The 10,950-nt window shown below is 32.1% G+C and overlaps 1 protein-coding gene across 2 annotated transcripts; it reads left to right on the top strand.

Annotated features, from left to right (window-relative positions):
• Positions 1-864: 864 nt before the first annotated feature.
• Positions 865-9,166, top strand: LOC139810022 (uncharacterized). 2 transcript variants are annotated; one of them, XM_071773361.1, is made up of 5 exons: positions 865-1,109; positions 3,389-3,470; positions 4,449-4,797; positions 6,093-6,198; positions 7,477-9,166. In XM_071773361.1, the coding sequence occupies exons 4-5, from the start codon at positions 6,136-6,138 to the stop codon at positions 7,891-7,893; spliced, it is 480 nt and encodes a 159-aa protein (XP_071629462.1). In that variant the 5' UTR covers positions 865-1,109; positions 3,389-3,470; positions 4,449-4,797; positions 6,093-6,135; the 3' UTR covers positions 7,894-9,166. The 2 variants fall into 2 exon arrangements, with proteins under 2 accessions (XP_071629462.1, XP_071629463.1); XM_071773362.1 differs by lacking the exon at positions 865-1,109 and having other exon boundaries at positions 1,963-3,470.
• Positions 9,167-10,950: the final 1,784 nt, after the last annotated feature.

Here is a 10,950-nt window from a genome sequence, read left to right as displayed (position 1 = left end):
ACAAAGTCTGCGATGATTAACGGGGATGAGGTAAACGCATGAATGCTATGGTCTTTTAGTTGCACGACACATTCTTTGAAAAAGACGGAAAGATATCGGTTATATCGTTCCACGATACTTAACAATCTTGTACTATTTAAAAATTAGTAATTATAAAATTCTACGATCTTTAAGACGCCATATTTCCCGATTTGAGACATTGTGTTTAACGTTAATAAGTAAAGTTTTTATTTAATAAAATTACAAAGGAGAACCACAACAGAAAAATATTATGAAAGAATTAAAGCGCAAAATCAGAAAATAGGCTAATAAATGAAAATAAAACGTTTATCAAAATAAAATATGAAATACATAACAGTATGAGCAAAAATACTTTTTAGATTAGTATCATATTTAATGATGTAGCTAGAACAACAACATTCAACATATGAGTAGCTTGGAAATAACTAAATGCAATGCGATATACAATAATTAGTCATAACCAGAAACCACAATATCGTTGATATAATGATTAATGCGCTATGCATAATTTACGTTGCCAGCCTTTGTATCACCTATGACCTATGTTATATGGCCTCATTAATATGAAAGAAAGTAAACCGCAAAACCATAAAATAGAATAAAAGACTAAATATTAACAAACTAATATCTGCATAGAAACAACATAATAAATATTAATATATGTAGATATAAGAAGATATCCTTTAAGAAAAACATATTTGCGTTTCTATCTTTTCAATCATCAATAACTAAATAACATAGCTTTTACAATTCTTACAATTATTAAATTCTTCATTTTTATAAAATTCTGATTAAAAAATTATTAATTTAAAATTATACATAGAAATAGAGTATTTATAGAATCTCAAATGAACAACGACGTTGTTTTCTAACAATCATCAGCTGTATATTGAAGAATAGAAGATTACGCGAAAATTATGTTGAAACGCTCGGTTCTTTTAAAGCAAAACTAGCAGCGTCGGACGAATTGCACCAGAACAGCGGTCGATTTTGCAATGCTGTGAAGCTGGAAGTTACGCGCATTAGAAGTCCCTCTGTGCCATTCTCGAATCACTTCAAGTAACACCACGATGTTACTTGAGACCAAGGTCAGTAGTGCAGTGGCTGGAAATGCAAGGTCTTTGTTACCTTTTTGCTCGTTACTTACCGAGGACGAACCGAAAAGATTGGAATAATTGCACGGATCATCGTCACGTTATTGCCCATTAGGAGAGCATGAAGCACAAAGCTTAAAAGCACATCGCGACCGGCAAGAGATAAATCAATGTAGCAGAATAACATACCGTGACGTTCGTTCTCGCAAACACGATATACCCTTCCTATCCACTCATGATTTCTCGAATAACTTTATCATATAACTATGATGAAATAAAAGCGAAAACTATCTAAAAAAGGAAACATATTTCAGAATAAAAACGTAAATTTTAGAAGAAAGCGAGAAAAAAAATTTGATAATTGTATCAGTATTATAAATTGCGATTATGTATTTTTTGAATTTTTTGTGTTTTGTTATACTTTCTATTTAAGAGTCATGAATGTAGAGTATGTACTGATTTAAATGCGAAGGACACGATAAAGCCAAAGTAATGTTTCATTCAGACAGTGCCGGTGAACTCGAATGAAATGTTTATGATTAATGCTGCCGACACTGCCGACACTGTAGGAATGTTAATCGAGCTCACGGCGATCGCAAAAGTATCTTTCTTTTCATGCGTATACGTTGTTCTTTTCTCGGTGCGTACGATAAGCCTCGTTATCGAGATATCGTAGACGTTCTCTCATTAATTATCGTTCACCCGCTTTATTTTGCCGATAATTTGTCGGCAGTCCAACCGGTTCGTCCTCACAATCAATTGCAGGCTCATCAAAATGCGCGCAAGTAATCACGATGTTGGTAAACGATTAGTTATTTCCATAATTTGCTTTAGGCTGCACTCCCAAGTTACGACTGAATCTCCACATGATCGTTATCTAAAAATTAGTTGGAATTTTATCATAAATACTAATATTTTATGAATTAATTTTTAAAATTTACTTAATTGAGATTTTTTATTGTAAAAGATCTCCAAGAGATCAGCATCGTTGAAATTTATTATTCCAGCTTTCTGTTGTTTTCGTTTTTGAGAGTGGATTATTAGGTATGTTTATAAGAAAAGCACTCTGCTGAAATGAATAAGCGCGCGCATCTCAGCAATATCTTTCATAAAGTACAGAAAATTTTACTCTGTAGAGAGAAATAATATTATTGTAAATTGCTAAAATCACAACAACATCATAAATCTTGTCTTGAGAGAAAACTTCAAAACATACCCGGGAATTAACCATATGATAGTAAGTTGATGTGATAATATAATAATAAATCGAAGCTTATGTGATAATATTGATATGAAAGTTGATATGAAAGACAATAAACTGATTGATTATATGACAATAGAGATTTAATCATGTAACAATAAATTATTACTCGTGCTTGTGTGCTGTTGTGTTATGGAAGATTAATGAGAAACTGTATATACAATATATTCCCATTTCAGTCTAATAAATTTTGCAATGGCAAGAATATGAGCTTAGAACAATCGTTATAAAATTGCAATAAAATAAAAAAACTCAAATAACTTTCCTTTATTTCTTTCTGTCTTGATAAAAAAATCAAAATTAATAGTTTGTTTTCTATAGTTGTTATCTATGTGGAATTGGTTTGTGAAATTAATTTTCTATAAATCTCTTTCTATCATATTTATAATGTTCTGCAATTAATTTACGTTACCAGTTATATCGATGCAATCTTCGAATGCAAATTGTACAAGGAATAATTTCGCGAATCATAATCTTTATATCTCGAGGCATGTATATATCAATAACAGATGATCGATTAGTAACAAAGCGCAGTTTCCGTCGCGAAAGCAAACTATCGAAGGAGTTAATCAAACACACCACTTATATTGAACGTGAAATGTAATAAATTGCTTTATTTTCACATATAAATAAATATAATTAGTATTCAATATACATCACATTGATATTTTATTTATCTTAATGCTCAAAGATACTTGCAATGTATTGCATTCTATGCGCTCCATAATTGTGAACGGAAGAGTAAAGTACAGATTAATTATAATTAACTATGTTTTGAGGTGCACGAATACTGCTCAATACGGCATATTTCAATATTGTTCGCTATTTGTCAAGGCGACATCAATCATTTTCCTAATATATGATACTGACACAATGTGATGTTTCAATATGCAGTTTCTAATACTTTTTAATTTCTGTACACCCGATACATGACGCAAACACGAACACATACGTTAGACTCAGGTCACGTATCCAGGTTTTGACCTACTGACACGATCCAGTGACGTCACAGGAGACGGGAGAGCAGAAGGACGACAAAAGGGTGGCAAGGCTGGAGTAGGTGGAGCTTCAATTTGACGAAGGAAATTTCCTCGGTACGCTCAAGTAATAGGGATAATGCAAAGACAAAGGATGTAAATGTTCACTGCAAAGTATGTAGAACAAGAAAATTTTTATGTGAGCATTTTTACTTAATATACTTAAATAATTTAATTCAATTGTAAAATAAAATCCTTTAGTGCCATTTTTTATTTCTTTAATGCCACTTTTAAGTAATATAATCTATCTTCAATTTTTTAAATTTGTATACCTTACTTGTACCTTAAAATCCATATTTACATATTTAACGCAGAAAAAAACTTTTGAGAAATGAAAGAAATATAGAATTGAAGAAACTGACATTAATCTATGTGGTTTGTAAATGTTATTAATTACGTAATAAGAGCTACTTTGGGTGCGTTCCACTTAACGCTCGCAACGCTCGTGGAATTATTTCATCCTTGTTGTTTATCAAATGTTAAACAAGGACAAAATGATGCTCGCGAGCGTTAAGTGAAACGCACTCTTTATAATTTGTAAAGGAATCTTATAAGACATTATGGTTTTCACTCATGTATTTTGCAAACGAATACGTTTATCGAAAAGAGTAGTTTTAATTAAAAAAAAAAAAACATAAAGTATTTATTTTTTGTAATCTAAATTTTTTGTACAATATCTACAGTATTTATTTTTTTTATCGTTTAGTGCGATTGATTAAATTATTCTGAAAAGAGAAATTATATATCATTATCGGAATTCTGGTATTTAGAAGGTTTCTATATGCAAAAATAGGATATGTGGTTTATATCACATAAGTCATTACGCATTAATAATTGTGAAAAGCTTTAATCCTCAAACGAAATTTCGCTATATTCCACTCGTGTCACGATCGACTAATCGCCACGCTTGTTAGCTAACGTCAGACAATCGTCCAAGAGCGGCGCCATCCTTTGTCTAAATTCTCGCGCTCTTCCGCTTTGCTTCATATGTTATTTTACAACATTTTGTAGCCTGTTTACTTGTGTTTTTGATAGAATTTTTCCGCGTAAGCAAAATCACCGAATTCGCCGCGATCTCTTCCCCAAGGAAACCGACGGAAAGCTCAAAACCGAAAGATGTGATAGATCATCGTGACGGAAAGTCTCCATCATTCAAGAGCCGTCGGGGTCGGATCGGTGACAGCTTCCTGGTTAGGCTCATCGTCGTTCAGGCATCCTCATTCATTTTGATAACTGGTGACGATCCTGTCCCCGTCGTCGGACTGTCATCACGACGCGACGAACGAATGTGAGAGTCACTGCATCAGCAGTGAATGCGAATCTTTGGGGTGGAGATCGAAGAGATACATCAGGTGGAAGATTTAAACTAATTGTAGACATCAAAGTACGTGTTAACTGTATATCATTGACACATGATTAAATTATTATTAAATCAATTATATAATTAAGAATTTTCTAGTACTTGCATATATGTATTTCTTATTATCATTTTAAAATATATTAAAGAGATAAAATATTTATTACATAAGATTTATATTATTAACTACTTCTCCTTTCTAGATTCTTCATATTATTTGAAGTATTAAATTTTATTTTTGACAAAAATATCAAAATATCTCGTTATTCTCCGGATTATAAACACGCTATTAAAACTCTGGAAATAAAGTTTAAAAATAGATACGTAAACAACAAAATCTTATTTTTTAGTTCGTTTAATTTAATAAAAATATTTAAAAACATAAGTTGATGAATTTTTAATTTTTTTTTTTTTTACATAATTATTTGAAGAGAAAATAATTAAAATTAAGGGAAAAAATTGAAACACTTTATATTTTCGTTCAAATTGTATATGACATGGCAGAAACATTTCACAGTAGAGAAGCACATTCACTACTACATGTGCAACGTATAAACGCGGATCACATGTCCTTCCGGTTCAGTAAGCGCTTCCTCGAAATGTCTCTTCACATAAACCACCTCCGCATATTTTAACGAACAATTTATAAGATTTATGTTACGTATTTGCAAGCAGAATATCGTATTTCCTATCTGCCTCGCGGAAACGCATGACTCACCTTGACATCATAGCGGAATATCTATATTTCTTCGGCAGCACTTGACTTTACCCTTGCAATTTTTTCATTGATTTTTCTGCTGCGTCAGACATTGTGGATTTTTCTGCTGTACAGCTTAAATGTGTAACATGTCAACATACACGTCTACCTTCTACTAATTCTGTGCTCTTCCGCTCCAGAACTGATCGAAACACGAGATGTTTCAGTACCATTTATTTTATCGTCAAGAAATTTTTCCCTCACCCTTCCGTTCGTATATAAGGCTCGTGTTTCGTATTCGATAAGAATTGAATTTTTACTTTTGTATTTATTTGAGCCGCTACAGTCGGCATTATAACTGTGTTAAATTATTGATTTATATCGATTTACGTATTACCAATGTTTCATTTCTCTTTCTCCTTCCTTCTAGAATAAATATGTACCTGTCGATACTTACATTTGCTTCCTGAGCGACATTAATTCTAATTTGTTTCTCTTGCGCTCTTTTACTTTAACAGTTTAACTGAATCTCTCAACTGTCGAAATACAGAAAGTATGGTGATCAGTTGAAGATAATTTAAAATCAATTTAATTTTGCAGATTATATTATTTTTATTGATTTCAGATTTCATCGCCATCTTTTGCGAATCAGCGTTCACGGCAATTCTATGTTTCGGATAGTCGACCCACCCCCCAATTTCAGGCAGAGCGCCAGCGAGTGGATCTATAAGGTCAGTCCTGACAGTAAAAACGTGCGGTCAATGCGAAATTTACCCCGGAGGTTTCTGCCAAATGGGTCACTCCGGTGGAAAGAAGAGAGAGAGAGCGAAGGTTACGACGACGACGGAGATGTCGCGGAGCCATAAAAGTCGAAACGCTGTCCAACACGAGTGAACGTGTTCGGGACGCAGTGGCTCTAAGCGAATTACCTGAGATCCACACGTGGATCTCAAGGTGCACAGCCTTGAAAAGCTACGATGGCCGTGAGATCGATCGTCCGGCCGCACGATGGTTTCTCGTGCGATCTTGAAACCAGTGTCAATAAGAAGTCGCACAAATCACCTGTCGACTTCAAAATGTCGCGACATTATTTTATCAACGACTTATCCACAGACAATTTTCCTTTTCATTATAAGATATTATATAAGATATTATTAATAAGTGATTGCATAGCAATTATCACATTGTAGCAATTAATAATATACTCAACCATTCGTGAACTTCGTTGTGGTTTAAAATAACTTTTGACTTCAAATTTATGATATGACATCGCATGTTGATCGTCACTCTCTTCTGCTCTAGATTTATACCGCGCGCGTGCTACCATTTAATAGATTCATCGCCGTTATTTTTCAGGTCTATGATGTGCTACGGAAAAGCCTTTTATATAAAATCAATGTTTTTATTTTTAACGTGATTATTACATTATATAATTGTGCGAAATATCATATTGCAAGTAATATAAAATGAACATTAGTTGTTGCAGAACAATTCTTCACTTTTTTATCAATAATAGCTTGATAAGATCAGTTTTACGTCGAAACAAATTGTTATTAGATTGGTTAATTATATTCGTTAAATAATTATTTTAATATAATTTTTTTTTAAATAATAAAAATAATAGTTTTTAATCACTATAAAATCATTAAAATTACTATTAATCTTATCATTGAAAACTTATTATGGTCTCCTATTTCAATTTTGTGAATTTATCCTAAGAAAATTAATTAGTGAGATGCGATTTTAAAGTCTTTAGACTTTAATAAGTCGCATCTGACTAATTAATTGTCCTCAAAAAAAGAAAGTACTTTAGTAAAAAATCATTAGACACTTGTTAATTAATTAATTTTCTGAATATCAATTAACTTTTCCCATTACTTTAATAAAACAAAGGGAAAGTTATTAATGATGCAATACCACTTTACAATAATCTATTTTGATAATGTATTTTAAAATTATATTGGATTATTTCAATTAAACAATTTTGACATTTACTTATTTGTCTTTAGATGTTGTTTCTCTGGTCGAGGGAGCCAACCCCGGATCCCAGAGCCGGTCCATGGTTCGCCTGGTTTGCGACGGCTGTTCTGTTGTGGCGTTGTCGACGTCGCATCACCAGAGCGATTTTGGGCATCTCGCCGCTGAGGTTGCTAAAAAGACGCGCTGCCGGTCTAGCAATCAATCAAAAGATGATGCTGAAGCAGCAGAAGAGACACAGCCTGGCCCAGCTAAACAAGCATAAGGCTGCCGGGATGCGGCGAGCAAAGCGATTGTGCACCGGCGACGGTCCGCACGTGTCCGGCAGTATGTCCATGATACAAGCTGGACCACAGATCCACTACAGAGTCACCAGGAGCGGCAGAATTTACGGCAAATACCCGAATAAGACCGCCATTCCAAACGGCAGCATCGAAGAAGGCCATTGACGTCATGTTAAAATTGTCAAACTCTCAGCTACTGTCTTTGTCCCTGTATAAATCCCGTGATCGTCATTATCGTCGTGTAGTCGACATAATTTCATACTCTTTGAAAAGAAATAATCGTTCAAATATATGCTTCATATAATATTCTTCTTTTTGGCATAAATTTTTTTATAAAAAAGGCATTAAATTTCTTTTAAATATTGTCTATACAAAAGAGAAATGTGCATTATGGTAATTTTTCCGCGCTTTTTAAGAATCGAATAGTAGAATTATTGCTAATTTACCATGTTGCACATATTCCACAAGGTTTAAGATCAACACCAAAACTTGGTTTGACTATATCCGCTATTTTTGTTATTGCACGAAATGTAATAATATAACGCAATTATATAAAATGTATGTTTCGTGCTTGTGCGACAGTAAATAATTGCGATATCTTGTTTAATATGTTCAAGAAGTATTTTCTTTGATATTCAAAGAAATCTCTCCATAAAAAATCTTATTTCGTCCGTTTTTACATCTTGACATAATTTGCATATACAAAGTGCAAGACCTTGTAAAGAGGTCATCATGCCGCTTAACGTTTTGGATTTCTAACTGCGTTCATCTCTTTTGTCGACCAACCACGAATCAATAAGAGCTGGTTGCGTTTAGGGCGCCTAGTGCGTTTATACAGAGTGTCCCAGTTTTTCCAGATGCTTCCTATCAATTACGGATATTTTAATCAATATAGATATATTTTTTCTTAATATTAAGGAATCAATAGTTAAAAAACTCTAGTAATTAAAAATTTATAAATTTTTACACATTAATACTTCATGCACTAATGTTTATATATTTCTTTTTTACTTTTAGGAAAAAAGTTGCGTTTTTAACGTAATCTAGTTTCTATATTCTACAAAAGTTTAAACAAACAAATTTTAACTGAAACATATCTCTTCGCTTGCACATTTAATTTAAACTTAAATTTTTTAATTCGTCCAATTGGAATGATGGAACGTCTAAAAACGTCTTTCCCTAAGCTGTCTCGCAAGCGATGTTTCGCGGAAAAGCGCTCGTTGGCACAGCCCAAGTAACAATGAAATGCTGCAGAACTTTCGTATCAGAGATGTGCCAATTTGAGCGGCACAATGCCCGCGGTTTCAGAATGAGCAAACGTATGGAACGTGTGCGTCGTCGAACAGAATGGTACGTAACTATGCCAAATTTAATCATTCATTAGCAGGGCTACGTCACTGACATCGGGGCTGTACTCATTGCGTGTTGCTGTTCTAAACATTCAGCAGGATATTTGTAACCTAATTTAATTTATTAAATTCTTCAGATATACCTTTCCTTCTCTATATGTATAAAAATATATCGTATCTTTCTCTTTAATTCTAATTTTTTAAATTTTAGAAGTTTATATAATTATACATAACATAAAGTATATAAAAATACACATTGCATACAAATATATTATTCTCAAAATATTATTTTTGTACAGCTAAATAGAGTCTCTCATATCATTTTAAATTATTTTAAAAAACTCTTTATTACTATATTGATTTCTTTCTTTACATACCACGGTATTAAACTACGCTTTATAATATTAAAACATAACTGCAATAATTATTTTGGTATCTTGATACATATTCATGAAAGAAAAATTCTTTATTACATATTCGAGTTTTAATCAATAAGTGGGAAGCAAATAAATAGCAGACTATTTTTACTCCATAATTTACATTCGAGCAAATTAACCATTCAAATCGTATAAAAAAGAAACAAATAAACTAAAATTATCGCAAAGATGGCGACATTAACATGTGACACGTTCCAGCCTTCTTATTTTTAAATAATTATAACGTGGCACCGAATTAAATTCTAATGAACTGCCTAAATACCTAATTTAAATTTCTATTTGATATAATTAACAGTGTACGTAGTCATCTCATAAGTACGGCCAGCGATTTTCCGGCTTTAATCAAAAGAGTACGAATAAATTACGAGGAGACTTCATTAACGTGTTTAATGATAGTTGATGAAGGGACAACTTAACTTGTCTTAAATAGACAAATATTCAAACTAGATTAACAGCAGCTTGTTGACTTGTAATAAGACTATAATTATTTAATTAAAAATTTAAAAAAAAATCTCATTGAAAATAATCGTGTTAAATAATTGTAGAAATTGTTTAAAATATGTTGTAATTCATTATTTTGATTTTGTTATTTAATGTAGATTTAAAAGCCATTTCTCTTTATTTAGACTAATATTCAGCTTTTAATTATAACTATAAAATGATAATAGGTATATTTAATTATATATATCTAACATCTTACTATAGTATCAATTTTTTATTAAAACAAAAATGAATAAAATTGTTAATTATATATTTTTTATCGTAGAATAAAATGAAATAAGATTTAATTATATTAACGTTCTAGGTTACTAACGTCCTAGTCAACTAACTCCAACTTAACTTTGTCATATATATTATTTAGACTAGATCCATAAATAGAGAAAGAGGATTTAGTCAACTATAGTCAGCATAAACTGACTATAGCTGATGCGTGAGTCGCACCGATCGTCTAAGTTACCAAGTGTATCGATTCTCTGTCCATACCTACATCTATTTGCCTTGGAATAGACATATAGCTACGGAAAATCGACTATATACAAAAATTTTTATTAACATCGTACCAGTTGGTACTATAAAGCAAAATAAAAATTATTTAATGATAAATTACAATATCACATAATTTCTATGTCCAAGCCAATTATAGTTCTAATAGCAAGATTCTTGGGATAAGAAATCTGTCTGTAGAAAAATATACCTACTAATAGGTCTGAGATATTTTATATTATAATTTTTTTAATATTCCAGAAATCATCTATAAACATAAATCCTTAAAATGCGACAGAGCGGAAACATTAAGGCGGCGAAGTAGCAAAATTGATAAGAAAGTATCTATTATGAGATATTTGATCGAAAACTGAAAGTATCAATCCAATAATCACCGACTCTTTTCGCTTTAATAACGCTGCGTTTAATAACCCCGTCGAAATCGTCGTGCT

Source organism: Temnothorax longispinosus, chromosome 3, assembly GCF_030848805.1.
Source record: "Temnothorax longispinosus isolate EJ_2023e chromosome 3, Tlon_JGU_v1, whole genome shotgun sequence".
NCBI classification, from domain to species: domain Eukaryota; kingdom Metazoa; phylum Arthropoda; class Insecta; order Hymenoptera; family Formicidae; genus Temnothorax; species Temnothorax longispinosus.
Note: the sequence above shows the minus strand (reverse complement) of the source record. Positions and strands in the feature narration are given on the sequence as shown.